Here is a 20,224-nt window from a genome sequence, read left to right on the forward strand (position 1 = left end):
AGCTGGGGCAGGAAGGAGGAGAGGAGGGAAGCTGGGGCAGGAAGGAGGAGAGGAGGGAAGGGATGATGCAGGAAGAACAGACAAGGAAAAAGCAAAATCCAAGGGGACTTTAGTCATCACATTCCCTGGAATTGCAGTTACAGATGTTTGTGAGCCCTAGTGTGGGTGCTGGGAAATGAACCCAGATCCCCCTGGAAGGGCAGCAGTTGCTCTTCCCTGCTGAGCCATCTTTCTAGCCCCATGTTTGTGATTTTTACCTCTTGTAAGTCTGCCAGGCTTTCATTCTGACTATCAAAAGAAATAACTCCATGCTTCTGTTCATGCTAAATATACCATGCTAATAACCAAGGTAGAGCTCATTATATTAATACCAGTCAGGGCAAACTTCACAAAGAATACACATATTAATTATAATTATTCAATAAGACACAACAGTCTTTAACATATATGTGCCTATCAACAGAGTATCAAAATGCAGGATGCAAAAAATGATGGAGCCATAAGGAGAAACAGATGAGTTCCTCATTGTGGAGACCCTAATACTTTGTATCTAAAATGTAAAAATCCAACCAACAGAATATTACAACTGAGATGTAACTGAATTCAACATTTTCATTAATCAAGTGGATATATTGGGCACCAATAGAAAAATACAGGTTTTTCTCAAACACATAACATATCTTAATAAAGTTAATATTCTGGGCTATAAAATAATTTGAATGAAATTAGAAGAATAGAAAGTCATACCACATTTGATCTTTGTCTCCAAGGAATTAAACATAAATCTGTAATAGGAACCTGGAAACCCCCAAAATACTTAAAAATTAAGCCTTGTATATCTGCTAGCACAGAGAAGAGATCTCAAGAGAAATGTAAAGTATTTTAAACCCAGTGAAGTTAAAAATACAATACACCAGACTTTATGGGCACAGAAAAACAATGCAGAAGGGGAGTTATAACATTAATATGTTTACTAGAACATAAGATTTATCTAAAATGCATCATTTAAGTTTATATGCTAAGTAACAACAATAAAAATGACCAAATTAAACCCAAAGTAAACAGGAGAAAATTAATAATACAAATCAGAACAAAAAAAAAAACAAATTTAAAACAGTAAGTCAATAGAGAACATTAATATAGTCAAAAGTTGTATCTTTAGAAAGCTCTAGTAACCTTTTAGCTAAGCCAACTAAGAGATAAAAATAGGACTCAAATTAATGTTGCCTTAAATATGGCTTCAAATCTCATAGACTTTAAAGAGATAATAAAGGAACAATAGAAATGACCATATAGCCCCAGATTTGACAGCCAAGATCAAGCAGGTCTGCTCCTTGAAAGACATAATCCACCCAGACTCATATAAGAAGTAGATCATTTTAGTAGACTTATGTCTATTAAATAAATAGAGTCAATAATTTACCTTCCCAAACAGGAAGTGCCAGGTTGAGATTTGGGGCAGGTAAATTCTACCACATAGACAATGAATTACACCCAGTTGCTTCTATTTCTTTTAGATGATAAAGCTAGGAGAAGCACATCCTAACTTATACTATAAAGTCAGCCTTACCTTACTGCCAAAACCAGTGAACATGTCAGGAGAAAAATAAAACATTAGCATTTAAAAACAGAGATGCAAAAAACACAGGGCAAAGGTTGAAAAAATGGCTCCACCAGCTGCTCTTCCAGAGGACCCAGATTCGATTCCCACTACACGTAGGGCAGCTTACAATCATCTGTAACTCCAATTCTGGGAGATCAGATGCCTACTTATGGCCTCTGCAGGCATTGTACGCGCATAGTGCAGAGATACATTCAGACAAAACACTCAAACATATAACAATTTAAAAACCAAATAAATACAGGATAATATAATACATTAGTGTAGAATTACAGAAACTGTTGTTCATTGCAGGTGGGAGACATAATGGCACAGAAAGAGGAAGTCAGTTTGTCAGTTTCTTGCAAAACTAAATGTACAGGACTAGAAACTACAGTTTTGGTATTTATCCAACAAAGCTAAAAATGTACAGCCACACATAAACTCTTGCTTGAAGCTTACAGCTGATTCATTTATAATTACCAGCATCTGCAGAAGCTAAGATGTTCTGCAGTAGGTGAATGATCTTATGATCCATGATATGTGTAGACAGTGGGATAGTCCTCCATACTAAAAAGATCAAGTTAGGAACTCTGAAAAGATATCGAGGAAACTTAAGCCTATATCGCTAAGTTCAAGAAGCCAATTTAAAAAGACTACAAGTTGTAAGATTCCATCTATAGAACATTCTAGAAAGTTGCCAAGTATGGAAACAGTGGGAAGGTCTGTGGCCTGAAACCCTAGGTGAACTGTAGACATGGGTAATGATATCTGTAATGATGTCACCTTTAGCGTATTAATTGTTAGGTGCATCACTCAGTGGCAGTGCTAGGATAAGCGTGCATGTGTGACAGGAGAGGTGGTCCATGGGAACGCTGTATTTTTCTGTTTAAATTCTGCTCAAACCTAAAACTGCTTTTAAAAAAATAGAGTTGACTTTTAAAACATTGGTAAATTAAGGCTGCTTCCATCTCTGCCCTTGATGCAAAAATGCAGAAGTAAGAATGTTGTTGTGGACATTTGTAAGGAAAATGGCAGAGAATGGAAGCTTTCATGGGTCACTGACAAGCCAGTCATCTATCCCAACTACAAGGAACTGATTTGTGCCAGACTGGGGAAACTGACCACAGTACCCTGTTGCTTTGTCTGAGCTATTTAACTACAGTTTTAGAACTCATGAAAAAATATCAATACCAACACCTTATAACGAGTATTTACATTAAAACTCCATTTGTTCCTTACCACTCGAGCTGGAAAGTGGGGGTGGGTGGGGAGCAAACCAGGGTCTTAGAGAGCTCAGGAGTTTGTGCAAGGTCATGACTGGCAACTGGATGGGACAGGGTTGAAATGGAGGGTTCTGTAATGTGCCAGGCCTGTTTCATCCTGTCTCCTCCCCCTCCCTGAGACTCCACCCACAAAATGACAGCAAAGGTCAGGACCAGGCCAGCAGGGCAACTATTCAAGAGCAGCATTGCAGAGGTGGTCACCACCGGGGAATCTTCCGTCTCAAAGACATGTTGTAGGCTGCTAATGTTATAATGTCACTCTGGAGACAAGTTCCATTTTCTCTGGCTTCATAGGCAGCATTACCAATATTGTTTACTGCAATGGTAAGTTACAGAGGGCATATTTTTCTTTGAACATTTGCATGCTGTCTAGTTCTGTCTCTATTACATTGATGAAGGTGTTTAAGGTTCTCTTTCTTCTCTCTCTTCTTAAGATATGGCAGGCTCATCATTTACTTAATATCCTGTTTCGGCGTTGGCGTCACAGGAGTCGTGGTGGCATTTGCGCCAAATTTTTCTGTGTTTGTGATCTTCCGCTTCCTGCAAGGGGTGTTTGGAAAGGGAGCCTGGATGACTTGCTTCGTTATCGGTAAGACCTGTCCCTTTGCAAGCACTCCTCTGTGTGAAAATTAGCTTGGTGATGGTGGGGGTGGGGGTTCCTAGCTCATTGTCCCCTAACACTAAGTCTTGGACACCTCCTTGCAGCAATCCCACAAGTGGGACAAGGGTTTGGGGTGGGATTCTGGTTGCGTCAGAGACGGGAATGCTGTTTTAAATTGGGAACCAGATACAGAATATAAAACACTGCCCCTTGCTTCTGTTTCTTTGGTCCAGGCTGTTCCCTTTGGCTCTAATTCAAGTTCAAACCAGCCTCCTACTTCAAGTGGTGGAGGATTCATGGCCAAAGGAATGAGGGAGGTCATCTGATATCATTGTCCCAGATGTCTGGACTTCCAATCCCTCCCATGACCACTGTATAAGACCCTAGCAGGAGTGTTTTAGATACCTGAAGCAAAGCTCTTTTTGTGATAGGAAAAGGAGAGAAGGTACAAGGAGGGACTGAGAGTCACTGGCTGGCTGGAACAGAGAGATTACTGAAGTGTGTGGCATTTTTTAACACACGCCAAGTCTATGTGGAGGTTTGAAATTGTGATGTTAGGGCAGTCGCAAGGCAGTGAGTATGCCTTGGATTACTGAGAACAGCAGCAACAACAATAACAAAACAATTAGTGGGAACAAGCAGAGGTCAGGATTCCAGCAACAAAATTTCCCAGGTGGATTTTAGAGATCTGTCACATGCATGAAGAGTCAAATGATAGGATTCATAATCTAAACAGTCTCGTGATGGAAAGCCCTGGCCGAGTCTGACGCCTATGGTAACTGTTCCAGAGAGACTATAATGTACAAATTCTTACAGCTACGGTGATAGTGTCAAGCTAGCCTGCTGTGTTTATTTTGACACTTACAGTGATCCTCACAGCAGCCATGTTGAGGTGTCCTGAAACCAGCATAGGTTTATTGCCCTTCTCAATTGTAACCAGAGGGTACTGGCTTGGGTACCTGAGGGTCAGGGCAAAGAGAAGTGCATATGCATAAGGAACTGGAAAAGACATCTCCAGCACTTCTGCATAGGTGGAAGCCTCCACGTCCTCATCTTCTACAAAATTCTAATAATGCTGACAGATTTTTTTTTAAACGGGTGTCAAGTCTTGTCTGCTTTGATGCTGAGAACTTCCCTAATCTCTTATGTCTGTTTCCTTCCAGTGACAGAAATAGTTGGTTCAAAACAAAGGAGGATTGTGGGAATCGTGATCCAGATGTTCTTCACCCTTGGGATCATCATTCTTCCTGGGATTGCCTACTTCACCCCCAGCTGGCAGGGCATCCAACTAGCCATCTCTCTGCCCAGCTTTCTCTTCCTCCTCTACTACTGGTAATGGGATTTTGGTCATTATCGTATTTATCCTATGGCACACGAACATACAGTCCAAAGCAGCATGCATGCAAAAGAAGGCAATGGAGGGGATTTCCTAAATCTCCAGAGGGCCCGTGGCTTAGAGCATCACTACAGAGTTTTGACAACCTAGAGTGATTATTGGCTGCTTGATTGACAGTTGTCAATATAAACAGTAAAATGCCCCAATACTGAATTCCTGATTAAGTGGTTATGTTATCATTTATCCCTTTGCAATGCTTTCATCAGAACTATGAGATAACAAACTCGGTATTTCAACATGCAGATTAAAGAACATAAAGATCCATTAAGCAAATTAACTTGCTTTGGTGAATGAGATGTTAACAGTGTCAGAGAATTAAATTATCAAGATGTTCCAGATATATGCATTTGACTCTTACCAGGCTGAATATAATTTATTCACTGAATTTTAATATATGGGTAAGCCAGGCTCCATGAATGAGGTAAAGACTTTGCCTTTTCTGAAATACTCACTAGTCCCTAAACCATTTCATATTTGTAATTAGAGACGTGGGACTGTAGGATTCCCTGCTCTTGCAAAACCTATGTTCCATGGAGAATTTTTTTATAGCCAAGTTATTTTGACTTTCTGTGTAAATTTGCAAAGAAATTCATTTCTGAGAGCCTGTTTTCAATTCTGAGACCTATCCTAACTTGGAAGCCAGTCATTGTAAGATCTTTTTAACTGGAAAAACTCCCAGGATTCTGGGATTCCAGGTTTCTAGCCTAACCCACGCATCATCTCCCTTACCAGGGTGGTCCCTGAGTCTCCCCGTTGGCTGATCACCCGGAAGCAAGGAGAGAAAGCCTTGCAGATCCTGAGGCGTGTAGCTAAATGCAATGGGAAACACCTCTCATCAAATTACTCAGAGGTAACATTAATCATCACTGGTAGTAAACTGTTAAGTTGAGTGAATTAATTCTTTACAACTTCTGTGCTTAACACTCCTTCATTTGTGTGTGTGTGTGTGTGTGTGTGTGTGTGTGTGTGTGTGTGTGGTGTGTATAACATTGGACTGAACCAATTTTTGTTGTTCATTCCTGTTACTCTTTGGGGTAACACTTGAGACAAGAATTCCTCATAGGGAAGAAATAGTCTGCCACTCTCCCAACCTCCTTTTCTCTCACTGTAGGTCCTCTAAGTTGGATCAAGGTGATGACTATGTGTGTTTAGGGTTTATGTGTGTGTGCACATGTGTATACATGGGTGCACACACACATGGATGAATGTGTGTGCATGTTGACATCAGAGGATACAACTTTAGATGTTGCTCCTATGGCACCTGATTACTGGCCTGAAATTTTCCAAAGAGGCTATGTTGGCTGTCCAGAAAACCTCCAGGGATCCACTCCCTTCTGCCTCTCCAAAGCTAGAATTATAGGCCCAATTCTTTTCTACCTGGGTTCTGGGGATGAAAATCAGGTCCCAGTACTTGCAAAGCAAGAACTTAACTGACTGAGCCATCTCTCTAAGCCCCTGGTTTTAATGGTCAAGTAAATATTTTTTTCCATCCTCTTAAGCAGGATGCTGAAGACATTGCACACATAGTACCAGGGGTGTACAATCTAGATCAACAGCTGCCTGCTGGTGGCTGACAATATAATGCTACAGCCATCTAAGGGTGGATGGATGTGCTGCTCCATTTACAGTGCTCTCAGAGACTCACAGAAAAGACCATACTAGCAGGGAGAACTCAGCATCCTACATGGCTGTGCTTGTAAAAGATCCTGAACTTGGATCCGGTGGCCTCTGAGTCATCACGGCTCTCATCTGAAGCCCAATAGGCAAGAGGTTTCCATCCAAAGCCAGACCTGACTCCCTAAGGAATTTTTGTAGAAGCCTAGCTATATTGGCCAGCATTTTGCTACCAGAGCTATGTCTATTGCTTCTGTTTCCGTCTAATGATGGTTTTCTTTACTGATTGTTTTCTTTAAAAGTTGTTTTAATAAAAACAAAGGTTTATATGTGTAGATGTTTTGCCTACATATGTCTGTACTTCACATGCATGCAGTGCCCACAGAAGCCAGAAGAGGGCATCAGATCCTCTGGGACTGGAGTTAAGGTGATTGTGAATTGTCACCTGGGTACTGGGGATTGGACCTGGGTCCTTTGGGAGAGCAAACTTCCAAACTTCTTAACTTCAAAGCCATCTCTCCATTCCCTAAGCTAATATAAAAAAATTAAAACATATTAAGATAGGAAAAATAGGCGAATGACTCCACATTTCACATAGACCCCCCTAATTGCTGGCTTGCCATTAAACTTGAAGTTTCTCTCCTCTACCTTCTCCAATCCCCTGGATGACTATCCCGGCTCCAGGGGTGCTGCATCTTGTGATATTTCTCTCTGATGTAGAAGCATAAACAACTCAACTCTGGGATCATGGTGCTGTCCTCAGGACACTGCTGAATGAATATTGAGGAAGATACGCATGTGACTCTCAGATTCGATGCAAATAATCAAAGCTGTGATCCAGCTGCTGGGAATGATAGCTACGGGGAGAGTGCATGGGGAGAGCACATGGGGAGACTGGTGGGATCCAAAATATAACCTCAATATTGCTACTCTAAGAATAAATGGTTAAACCTATGGTGGAGCTGACTAGGCACCAACTGGACACCGAGGAGAGCACACCTGTGAGGGATTGATTGTCCAATTTAAGGTTAGCATCTGGGAATGTTTGTGAGGGATTGTCTTGATGTGGGGAGGCTGTCTTAACTGTGGGCAGGACTACCGCCCTGTATGGGCATCCCTGACGACTGTAAAAAAAAAAAAAAAAAAAAAAAAAAAAATGGGAAGAATAGTTGAGGGCTTGCATGCAAGAATTCATTGCTGTCTGCTCTTGGTTGGGGATGCAATGTGACCTTTGACCTTTGTGATGTGAACTCCAACTGATGTGACTTCCCTACCAGGATAGGCTGCAACCCAGAACCGTGAGTTAGGTTAACCCTTCCCTCCTTTAAGCTGCTTTTGCCCTAGGGTATATTTCATCTAGCAATGGGGAAAGAAGCTGAGATGTCTAGCATCAACCAGCAAGGTGTTGTTGCCCATCGCCTTACCATGGCTTGCAGCTCTGTGCTGCCATAGCAGCCTCGTGGCATTTATATATTGTGACGGATGCTGTGCCTCTTTGTAAGTTCTCTATACGTTTCTCTTCTGCTGCTTTTCCTACCAGCTCTGGGAATGAAGAGTCTTAAGCAATTTTTTTATTTAAACAGACCTGTCTGACATGTATCTAGCCTGTGGGCTGCCTGTGGCCAAAGAACTATAAATACCTCTAAGAGAACAATTCTGAACTCACTTAAATAGTATGAGCTACATGTGTGATTTTTTTTTTTGTAACCCAGTTGCACTATTCTCTGAAGATGACTACCTCCTGTCACATTGTCAAACCATTGAACACACCTTATTGATTCCATTTCTAAGAACCCATTAACACAATCCTCTGTCTTTGTATTCCTTTTAAGTTCAGTAGTCAGAGCTAGAGTTTAATTGAGTTCAGGTTTGATATTTTTGGCAAGCCTACTTCTTAAGTGGCGCAGTACATTTCCAGAGGAGCTATTTGCTGCCTGCTTGTCTCTTTTGGGATGTTGCTGGGACTGACAGTCATTGCCTGGGTGGATTAACTCATCAGAAGTTACAAAGAACTTATTTTCATTTCACCCTTATTGCTACATTTATTCTTGGGATATTTATATAGCTGCTCGGGTTTCTTATCAACTTTCGGTTACCCTTGCATAGGGTTGTCTAGGAAAGGAGGCTGCATGCTTAACTCTCCCTTCCCTCAAAAGTGAATTGGTCCCTAACGTCCTCTAAAAAGTGTTCAATGAGTTGCATTCTTTAGTCTCCTTGTCAACTAGCTTTCCAATGCCCATGAAGCTTAGTAGTGTGCAAAATGTATCTTATGATAACCCAGAAATAATGAAAAGCAGCACAGGCATTTCACTTGAACTCTGACACCAAGATCAAAGCAGGACCCTATCATAGTTTGTGTTTCATATTAAGCATACGCAGTCAGTTACTCAAATATCAGTCACTCAAATAAGTATTGCCAGTGTCGATGTTGGGACCGCCTTGAAACCTTATGTTTACACAGTTACCTCACACGTTACTCTTTGCCTGCATTTCACACTCAGCATATAAACTCAAGGACATTCAGAGCCAGGGCAGGATTGGACAATGCTTTCCTATCTGTAAAAGAAGTCTCTTTTCAGCAAATCCTGACTCTTTTAAGTTACCATTTTGTAAACTGCCTTGTTCTAAAAGACCTCTCTAATTTCTGCTTTATCCTCAGGGTGCCCACCATAGGGAGCAGAAAAAAAGGTTCGAACAGGGAGGAAAGAGTCTGGCTGGATTCAGAGCAGCCAGAGGCGCTTTGGCAGCTCTGTTCTCTTTGAAACTGCCTTGGCCGCCTGCCAAGTTCAGCCAATCCCTCTGTTGACAGCAGGGTTCCTACAAACCTTGCTTAGGGCTCCCCCTGCATGCTCTAGATTACAGAAGATAACCTAAATTCAGTACAAACAAAGGTCACTCCCGTCCCAAGGCATTAGCCAATGCAGAAAAGAAATGGAAGAAAATGGCTACTTTGGATTCAATCCTACCCACTTAGCCAAGGGGATATGTAATGTGGGTAGTCTGTTCAAGGGATCATCTCAGTTGTTATCTCTTTGGAAATATTTTCTTATTTGTCCTTCAAATTTTCATTGGCATATATTTGTTGTACAGAACAATGGGTTTTGTAATGACACTGCAGTTCACATGTATCCTGTAGTTTGACTATATTCACATGCATATAACTGCCTTCAGTTATATCTCAAATGAATGCTACTCAGCTCATGGCCCCCAAGCTCTTGGCTGGCCTTGGCTTCATTGAAGAAATAGCCTGCAACACAAAATACAGGAGATTCAAATATCAAAGTGACTAGTGTCCACAGAGAATGTAAGTCTCCAGAACAGAACTGGATGCTCAAATAGGTGGGTGGTTTGAGCTCATGGGAAGGTTTGTGGAAATTGAGGAGAATCCATGGATGGGCGGGATTTCCAATTGTGAGCAGTGTCGATGCAGGATTAGCTTACATCACTAGCCTGGCTATTCTCAGACTTTCAGCATCTGCATGCTGTAATTGTCGGGTGTACTGAGGAGTAAGAATAAAATTCTTAGTATATCTGCGGTAGTTACAGCATGGGTGTAGCTACAACACGGTGGGTGTCACAATGTCTTTAGGTGCATCCACTGCCCTGCTAGAGCACTTGATGAAAGATCCAGCAATATCTTTTACTGTGCTTATGAAGTTCTAGCATACTCCAGCAACTGATTTTTCCCTGTGGCATCAGTTTGAATGTACTTCCCACCATTTGGAACATGCTATATCTTGCCTGACACCTGGCCAAAAGTGTACCGTTCAACTTTCTGCTCTTACATGACAGGCATGCAGTAGTTTTGTGTGAGAGAACTGAATACCGTGTATGGAAGGAAATGATATGTGTGGGTGCATTGAACACCAGCATTTACCTGAGGATAGGGCCAAGTGCTGCATGCTCGGGATTACAGAAGAAATGGGCAAGCATTCTTGATAGTAGCACACTTGGTCTTTTGGGGAGTGATGGAGAGCTATCTTCTTTCTTTCTTACCATGAAAAGATGTTATCAGTAGTAGTCTCTGGTAGCACTCCAACTGCTTACACACACGCACACACACACACACACACACACACACACACACACACACCCCATAAAAATGTAGTATCATTCAGCTGCATCCATTGCCTCTTGACTTACATTTCCCTAGCCTGTGTCAGACTCCTCAGCTGCATTGACTGGGATCTGCCAGGCATGAGTTTCGGCTGCTCTCTGGCTCTTCCATCTACAAGGATGGATGCTTCCATCTACAAGCACATACTGGATCAGTGCTGTCTCTGGGCAAGAGTCTCAGAATGAGCAGAGCCACACTTAGAGGTGTGGCCATACCAGCTGAGCTGAGAGGCTTTGTAGACTGTGGCCAGGAGTTCAGTGTTTCCTTAGAAACCACAGCTTACTCTGTGAGTCTCCATGAACTGCAGAGATGGGGTGGGCGGGTGTTATCTTCACACAGTTGAGGTTCACTGAAGTCACTGGTCAACCCTAACAGCACTGTTTTGGTTGCTAGAGAAGACAGCATGCATCCGGCTCTGCAGAGCTTATGACTGAGGTAGGCCCCCTTACTGTTTGGAAATGCTCACACCTTCTCCCTCGCTTCTGTGTGAAAATCCTCTTGTTCCATTGACTTTGAGTGCACAGATGTCGACGCTTTGACCTCATGGTCGGTGGGATGTTTTCTGCCCTCTTGACATTGGGCTTGGCTTCAAGGTGTGATGTAGCTAGTGTTAGATTGCTAGATGCAGTGCGGCTGGGCTTGAATGTGCTCGTGTGGCTGGGCCTTATCCCTGTACTTCATCCAAGAAAAAGAGGAAAATATCCCTGGGCTTACCTGGTGGTCCCAGAGGATCCTGAAGTAGAATTACTCTAGCAAGGATTGCCCACAACTAAACCAGCCACCTCCATATCTACCCACGAATGTGGCCTAAGCAAATGCTGATTGTTTTTACACTACCCATAGTAATGGATGACATGCAGCCTTATTCATGAGGAGCTAATACATCGAGAGGACAACCACCACTGCACTGAACTGCACTAGACCCCAGCAACTGCCAGTATTGAGGCAGCATTCTTGACTAAGGGGTTTTTTAAATATATTTTATATTTTATTTATGAGTTCAAGCTGGTTACTTTTTTTTATTCTTTAATTTTTGTTTTTACAGTTCAGTGTTTATCCTCCTCCCAGTTTCCCCTCTTGACTGCTCCTCATCCCACACTTCACCCGTCCCTGGTCTCCAAGAGGATGTACCCCTCCCCCACCCCATCTGACCTCCCTACTCCCTGGGGACCAAGTCTCTCAAGGGTTAGGTGCATCTTCTCTCACTGAGGCCAGACCAGGCAGTCCTCTGCTGTATATGTGTCGGGGGTCTCGTATCAGCTGGTGAATACTGCTTTGTTGGTGGCTTAGTGTCTGAGAGATCTCTGGGGTCCAGGTTAGTCCAGGTTAGTCCAGGTTAGTCCAGGTTAGTCCAGGTTAGTCTTCCTATGGAGTCGCCTTCCTCCTCAGCTTCTTTCAGCTTTTCCCTAATTCAACCTCAGGGGTTCCTGGCTTCTGTCCATTGGTTGAGTGTAAGTATCTGCATCTGACTCTTTCACCTGCTTGTTGGGCCTCCAGGTGGGAAGTCATGCTAGGCTCCTGTTTGTAAGCACACCATAGCATCAGTAATAATGTCAGGCCTTGCGGCCTCCCTTTAAGCTGGATCCCAGTTTTACCCAGCCAACTTTCCTCCAGGATGTATTGCTATCTTACTTTCAAAACATTAAATGGTGCGGGAATGAAAGAAATTCATGTCAATACAAAGTATTCACAGGAACATGCTTGTGGTGCCTGCAGAGGCCAGAGACTTTGGATTCCTCCAGAGAAGGAGTTATAGGTGGCTTGTGAGCTAGGCATCAAACTCAGGTCCTCTGGAAAAGTGGTGTGTGCGCTAATTGCCGAGCCATGTATTCAGCCACTCTGCCTTTTTTTTCTTCTTAATTGATGTGTTTAGTTGTTGGCTCCAAGTTGAGATACAAATACTCTCAGGTGAAATGCTGAAGGCTCTCCAGTTCAGTTCAGTTCGGTTCAGAACTTCCGAAATAGTGAAGGTATTGGAAAGAAACTCCTGGAAACCCACCCAGAGCTAATAGTGCTGTTTCCACAGGGAACACCCTCATCCCTACGATGCTTTCTGATGTTGACAGCTATGGCGTGCATGCTATCACCCTCAAATATTCCCAGATGCATGAAAAAATACTGAGGAACTTGACAGTGCACAACAGAAAACAGACCTTTCAGCCATGGATTAGCTTAACACGCTTCAAACTTTAGGGAACGATCTGAGTCCTGTGAATACTTTGTATTGACATGAATTTCTTTCATTCCCACATCATTTAACGTTTTGAAAGTAAGACAGCAATACATCCTGTAGGAAAGTTGGCTGGGTAAAAAGCATGATGGAATAAACATGCAGACGGAGATGGTTCAACTATGATCCGGAGTAAGACAGGCTCCCTGCGCTCCTTTCCCAAGCTTGACAAACAGTAACTTTAAGTTAAAAAAAAAAAATCTAAAAGTTAAATAAAATATCTGCCCCCCAAAAAAGCCAGCTTCTAGATAGTGGGATAGGGAGGAGAGCATCCTGTGGCTTTCATTGAATTAGAGATGCAAATGTCCTGGGCTGAAAGAGTCAGAGGAAGGCTTTGGGATGTCTCACCAAGGCATAGTGTGAGCTGCAGTCAAGTAGCAGGGGTCTTCTCTACAACTCAAACTCATTTTCCACTTGTAAGTAACTGGATCCTGTAGCTGGACTTGGGCTACTTTGTGTGTTCTTCTTTTATCCACCCTCCCCACCCATTTTCTTCTACCCTTTGACCCCCCTAACACTAGATAGGAGAACAAAAAGAATAGAAGAGAAAGGGGGCAACGTTTATTACTAGAATTCCTGCTACTCGGGGGCATCAAGTTCCTTTCAGCGAGTTTGATCTTCACCATTGGGATATCTAATTTCTTCTTCTTCTTCTTTGCACACAACTACTTAACAAACCAACCAACAACCAACTAGCTACAACAACAATCAACAACTCTCAGGGTCCAGCGTTTATATGCCCTCTGAAAACTCCCCAGAATTACAAATATCACACAACTGCAGAAACTATCTGCAGCTGACAAAATCACACCTCTGCTAGAGCATGAGGCAAATCATAGTCAGCTGCTGTGGACAGTCCAGAGCAGTCCTATGTGCCACACCTGGGATTAAAACAAAAATATATCCCCACAATATTTCTGTGTGTTTCAAAGAAACCAAAATTCTCACTACAAGATCTTGCCTCTACCAACTTTTAACAGAGCCCAAGACAGGTAGTAAGTCCACAAGGAAAGTGTAGTAAGGCGACCACCGGTCCCCACTCTCCTAGGATTTGGCTATTCTTGGATCTGGGTAGGTCTTGAATCTAAGGTCTCAGACAGCTGTAGGAGAGTCATCCACATGCATGTGTATGCATATGGAGGTCAGAGGTTTACCTTGGGTATCATGCCTCAGGTGCTAGACCACCTTGTTTTTGTTTTGTTTCATTTTTCAAACAGAGTCCCTCATAGGCCTGGAGTTTGCTACTTAGACTGGTGGCCAGCAAACCCTAAGGATCTGCTTGTTTCCTCCTCTTCAGAAATGGGGAAAAAAATGAGGATACACATGTCTGCCTCCATGCCTGCCATTTTTTAGGGGTACTGGGAATGTAACTCAGTTCTTCATACTTGCTTGGTTAGCACTTTACCTGAGCTACCTTTCCACTCTACAATCTGTCCTTTTCTAGACACCACTATTGTTAAATACTGTCTTATTTATAGTAATATTGCTATGAAGAGACACCATGACCAGGGTCACTCTTATAAAAAAGAAACATTTAATTAATGTCTTAGTTAGGGTTTTACTGCTGTGAACAAACACCATGACCAAGGCAACTCTTATAAGGGCAACATTTAATTGGGGCTGGCTTATAGGTTCAGAGATTCAGTCCATTATCAAGGCAGGAGCGTGGCAGGGTCCAGGCAAGTATGGTACAGGAGGAGCTGGGAGTTTTACACCTTCGTCTGAAGTCTGCTAGAAGACTGCCTTCCAGGCAGCTAGGATCATGGTTTAAGCCCACACCCACAGTGACACACCTACTCCAACAAGGCCACACCTGCTAATAGTGCCATTCCCTGGGCCAAACATTCTTCAATTAGGGGCATGCTTACAGTTTCAAAAGGTTAGTCTATTATTATCATGGCAGGAAACAAACAGGCCTAGCGCTGTAGTAATAGCTGAGAGCTTTATATCCTGATCCACAGGTAAAGAGAAGAATGAAACTGGGCTTTTGAAACCTCCAAGCTCACTGACAACGTATGAACCTACGGGGGCCATTTTCACTGAAACCACCACAAATACTCACTATCCAAAGGAGTTCTGGCTGTAGATAGCAGTTTCCACTTGGAAGAACTAGAGAGTAAAGTTTTTCTTCTCACTTCCTCTACTCTGTCTGGCAAAGCTCACTGGCAGGCGAGTAGATTGCGTTCTAAGCTCCACATCGTGACAGTACGTTTGGTGGTCATTCACTAGTTATATAATCTGGAAGTCAGGGCTCACCCTTTGTTCCTCCTTAATAGCTGACCTTGGCTTTGTCCTTCAGAGGCAGGAGTCCCTTTTACTCCCAACATCTTTGTGTCTGAGTCTCCGCCTAATGGGATAGAAGAGGGGTTGTTTGCCTTTCCTTATTTTCTGCCTTTGAGCACTCTAATCCTCTCTTTGATTCTTCATACTCATACTGGGAGAGAGAAAGACAGTTGGCTTTTTCAAGTGTCTTGTTCCTGTGCTATTTGGTCAGCCTTTATATTTTCGGCAAAATCACTTTCTGCCATCCAAAGCATTTCACTTCCTGCTGTGAGGGGATGAGAGTAGGTGCCTCTCTGTGAATACATTGTCCAGTGGAGATGAGAGATGAACGCAGGCTCCACAGCACTGTGCTGCCCTGTCCCTGGTAGGTGGTCCATGGCATTCATAATCCCAGGCTTCAGTTACCATGACAGCACCGGCTCGTTCCCTCTCTAACCCATCAGGACAATTGCCTTTCTTCATGAACTCTTCCTACGATGTGTGTCCTGGAAGCAGGTGAAACCCACTATCTTCCACAGAGCTGGAGGGACATTGATCCATGAGGGGATGTCCCCACCATGCAGACACAGCAGTGGGGAATTATACTACAGGGAGCACGCACGGACAAATCTCGCTTCTCAAAGTCTCACCAGGATGATAGAGAACTGAGGTGTCAGGGGTTGAACTTTCCTGGGGGGAAAATATTCACTCTTCTAGGAGAATACTTAAGCTCAAGATTCCTGTAATAAGTAACTGAATTATTTGAATAGCAACATGTGGGCACTAATCATGGTCCTTTCTGCCTATGACAAGACCTGGTTTAATACTTAATTTTGGAATCAGAAACAAGTAATATGGGCCACACTGTATGTTCTTCATTTGGATTCAGTGTTAGTGGAAGGAGAAGGATATAATTTAACACAGGCATAGAAAGGGAGACTGAGCCTTCTTTTTTCTCATGATAAAATCTGCCTTGTTTCAAGGGTCTGAATAAAGGAAAATCTTAGAAGAGATCTCTAAATCCTTTGACAGAGAAAAGACTTAGGGACTCTTAAGAAAAGTGGCCAGAACCAAGGGCTTTTATCCTATTAAAGACATGGTTCATGTAATAGCAAATCTTTGTCAATGCCTGCCCCCCACCCCACCCCTGAGGGCAACCATGGAAAGTAGGCTAAAAGGGACACCTGGGTGAGTGGTTGAAGTGGTTTTCTTCACATTGTCTCCTGTCTCCTGGTGGCTGTGAACTCAGCTGAAGGATCTCTAGACGAGTCATGTGGTTACTCTGTCCCAGTGGTCTGGATCCTTAGATGCTATGGGTGTACTAATGGTCCTCAAGCCATTTGCATCCATGCTTTGTCTGCACAATGACTTGATGTCTAGTATAAATGTCTTTTTCTTCAGGTGAGGGTCAATGCTGTTGTAGTGAATAGTCACTAGGGAACTGGGTGTAATTAGAGCATTTGTATCTTTACATGTTCTCAATAATCAGAAATTAGAATATAGCTCCTACCAACCTTTAAATGTTTTGACATTAAATCCTCATATTTAGATTGGATTAAAATTGATGACTTGGACACACATATTGAGCACATGTAAGCACACACAGGGTACCTGTGATCACATATAGGAATGGGTAGGCATGCATAGGGCATCTGGAATCACACATATAGCACATGTAAACACACGCAGGACACCTGGAGGCACACACAGAACACCTGAAAGTACTCACAGGTCACCTGTGATCACATATAGGACATGGGTAGACACATATAGGGCACTTGGAAGCACACACTTTTTGTGTGAGGTTATTGGATGGGTACTAGCATGACTAATTTTATCATGTACACTGAAGTAGAGATTAAGCACTTACTCATGCGTTCCCAGGAACATATGTAAGTCTCAAGGCTTCACCATGTCTCTAGGACCTGCCATAGACAGCTCACTAGAAGCCAGTTTATGTATTCATTCTGCAGTTCAGAGCAGGCTGCTCAGTTGTCAGTTGACTGAGTTATAGAACTACCCCAGGCAGGATCACTTATGGTCTTACCATTTGGTATATTCCATGGTCTAAGGATTACTAACCTCTCTAGTTCAACAAGCTGATTGTTAATTGTTGTAATTAAAATCTTCTTCACATTAAAAGCTGAATCATAGAGAATACAGTGTGCTTAGTACACACCTGAATGGTCCCTGTGAGTATAGCTTCCAGGAGGTTGTCTTGGAAACATATATGGAGACACACACTGTGTAATCTGTTCACCCATGTATTCAGAGAGTTTCAAGGCTCTGTATTGGATGTGCTTATTTCTAAAATAACCTGCATAATATTTGCTCTCAAAACTGTCTCCCTAGATACATTCAGTGTCTTTGTATAGTGCTATTGCCTTTATTCATTATTTAAAGATTTATTTTATTTATTTTATGTGTATGAGTATACTGTAGCTGTACAGATGGGCATGAGCCATCATGTGTGTGGCTGCTGGGAATTGAACTCAGGACCTCTGCCGGCCCCGCTCGCTCTGGCCCTGCTCACTCCAGCGTAAGTCACTCTAGCTGTCTTCAGATGCACCAGAAGAGGGCGTCAGATCTCATTATGGGTGGTTGTGAGCCACCATGTGGTTGCTGGGATTTGAACCCAGGACCTTCAGAAGAGCTGTCAGTGCTCTTACCCGCTGAGCCATCTCGCCAGCCCATCATTATTTAATTCTTATCCTCTTTGCAATGTTTTGTCTCATCAGTAATTAATCTTTTTTGTTTTTTTTTTAAAGATTCTGTTGTATATTTCTGTATTGTGTGTGGGTGTGTGTGTGTGTGTGTGGATGCACAGGGTCGAGGTATGCACCAACCTAGGGTATCAGCGCTGTCCTCCATCTCTGCCCACTTGTTCCTTTGAGAAAGAATCTCTCCTTGAGCCTGGGCTTGGGTGTTATTGGTTAGGCTGAAACTCAGCCAGTGGTTTTCCTGCCCTACTCTCTAAGGAGTAAGGTATGGGCAAGAAGCCCGACTTGTTACATGGGTCCTGGAGTCTGATCTCATCACTGAGCAGCAAGCTCTCATAACCACTGAGCCATCTCTCCTGTCTCCTGATAACTGTTCTTCAGCCCACTATACTTTCTTTCCTTGTAACAGATGTGTTTAAAAGAACTTAACGTAAGCTTTCCCCTTTATTGGTGGACAAAGTGAGTCCTGGCATGCTTCAGTTTGGAGTGTTTTGTGAATAGTCAGAGACTTTTTCGGGGTTGGGGAATGGCTCAGTCAGTAACGTGTACCTGCTGTGGCAGACTTGAGGACCTGAGTTCAGATCCCAACACCTATGTGAAATCCAGGTGTGATATTACACATCTATAACTCCAGCATTGGAAGTCTGGAGACAGGCTGATCTCTGGGACTTACTGGGCAAGCAGTCTTGCCAGTCAGTGATTTACAGATTTAGTGAGAGATTTTGTTTCATAAAATAAGGTGGAGAACAATTTAGAAAGACATCTTCTCTCAAACTCTGGCCTCCACTTGCATGCATATGTGCATACACATGAACACAGACACACACACATGCACGCATGGAAGGGATTCTCATTGAAATCCAGGCCTGTACAATTATTAATTATCAAAACTAATATGTGTGGTTTGTTGGACTACAATAAATGGAATCATAGCTCAGAAAGTCAGGAATAAGCGCAGTATAGCATCAACACACATTACCATGGTGTCGATCCTAGCCAAGTAGTTGTTGCACTTCACTATTAATACCATTCCAATCTTGAGTCCCAAGGATGGTGTGTCCCACCTGCTCATGGCTCACACATAAAAGCATTGCCTCTTTCCCTAGAAAAGGTTCTGCTGTAAGCAACAAGGAACACACAGATCAACAGTTACTGTGTTCAGAATATTCTGAAAACTGAGAGCCAGGAAGAGGAGCAGCCAGTCTTAGACCGCCCATTCATTGTGGAGCATGTAAGCTTATCCTCACGCTCCTCCATCATACTAGGATGTCTTGGGTAGTTTCTCAGCATTCCCAAATGAAACACTGAAAATGGAAGTGATTCTGAGCAGACCTCTGGGGGCCCCTGTGAGGGTATCTGGTGACTTATTCTCAGGCACAGAGTAGAGTTAGTTGTTGCCTCTCTGTGCCAATACCGTCATCTGAGTCTGTGCTGAGGGTGGAGAATAGATCCTCCAAATTGTCCAGTAACTGAGCCAATGTGAAGACCAGTTAATAAGCAGACATGTTTTTGTATCTTTCCCATTTCTGAGTCGAATATAATTTATAAACTAGGATCTGCTGCCCATTTTCTGGATTCCAATTCTCAATGAGAGTCAGACGGGGCACTGACAGGCTGCAGGAGTTAATCCTGGGATGGTACCTATCTTAGTTTTTCCTATTTTAGTGATAAAATGCCTAAATGTAAGCAAACTAAGGGAGCAGGATTTATTTGACTCACAAGTTCAGACTTCAGTCCACCATTGCAGAGAAGTCCCAACAACACAAGAGAGCCAGTTACTTCACACCCACAGTTAAGAGCAGAGAACAATGAACTAATGTATGAATGCTCATACCTGAGAATCGACACATGGGGACTCAGGTCATTGTCTCCCTTTCAGACAGTCGATGGCTGAGGAGCCCCCAGACTCTTAATGAGCCAGGAAAGGCTAGATTATATCTGTAATGAACACTATCACAAATTCCAGGGTTCAAGGCTTAGTTCCTGCCTGTGCCCTGGAGGTACACAGAGCAGAATGGAGAGTATCCTTTCCTCTAGGCCTGAAAGCCACTGCCTGGAACACTAAAGGAAAAACTAGTTTTAGAGAGTCCTATAACAGCAGTTTTTATATCACAGCCCATACAGATTTGCAGAACTGGTCCCACCTTGCCACACTGGACAAAATCGTGCCTTGTAATGGAGTGGAAAAGAAGGGACTCAGAAGTATTCAGCAAACGATACTGGTGATGATTAGCCAGGGCTTATAGAAGCAAAAAGAAAAGAAAGGGGGGAAAAAATCAACCAACCAAAACCAAACCTACCTAGAGTACAGGAAGATTCCATAAAGTAACAATGACCAGGAGATAAACTCTTCTATTATCATGGCTAAGGAGACTGGTGCTGATAACTGTTACAAAAA

The 20,224-nt window shown here is 42.9% G+C and overlaps 1 protein-coding gene across 1 annotated transcript in view; it reads left to right on the forward strand.

Moving 5' to 3' along the window:
• Window positions 1-20,224, forward strand: part of Slc22a3 (solute carrier family 22 member 3) — a 97,538-nt gene that overhangs the window by 51,548 nt on the left and 25,766 nt on the right. The window contains exons 3-5 of the mRNA XM_031353714.1: window positions 3,321-3,475; window positions 4,651-4,819; window positions 5,616-5,733. Of these exons, the coding sequence (XP_031209574.1) occupies window positions 3,321-3,475; window positions 4,651-4,819; window positions 5,616-5,733 (442 nt within the window). The remainder of the gene's footprint in view (window positions 1-3,320; window positions 3,476-4,650; window positions 4,820-5,615; window positions 5,734-20,224) is intronic.

Source organism: Mastomys coucha, unplaced genomic scaffold, assembly GCF_008632895.1.
Source record: "Mastomys coucha isolate ucsf_1 unplaced genomic scaffold, UCSF_Mcou_1 pScaffold5, whole genome shotgun sequence".
NCBI lineage: Eukaryota > Metazoa > Chordata > Mammalia > Rodentia > Muridae > Mastomys > Mastomys coucha.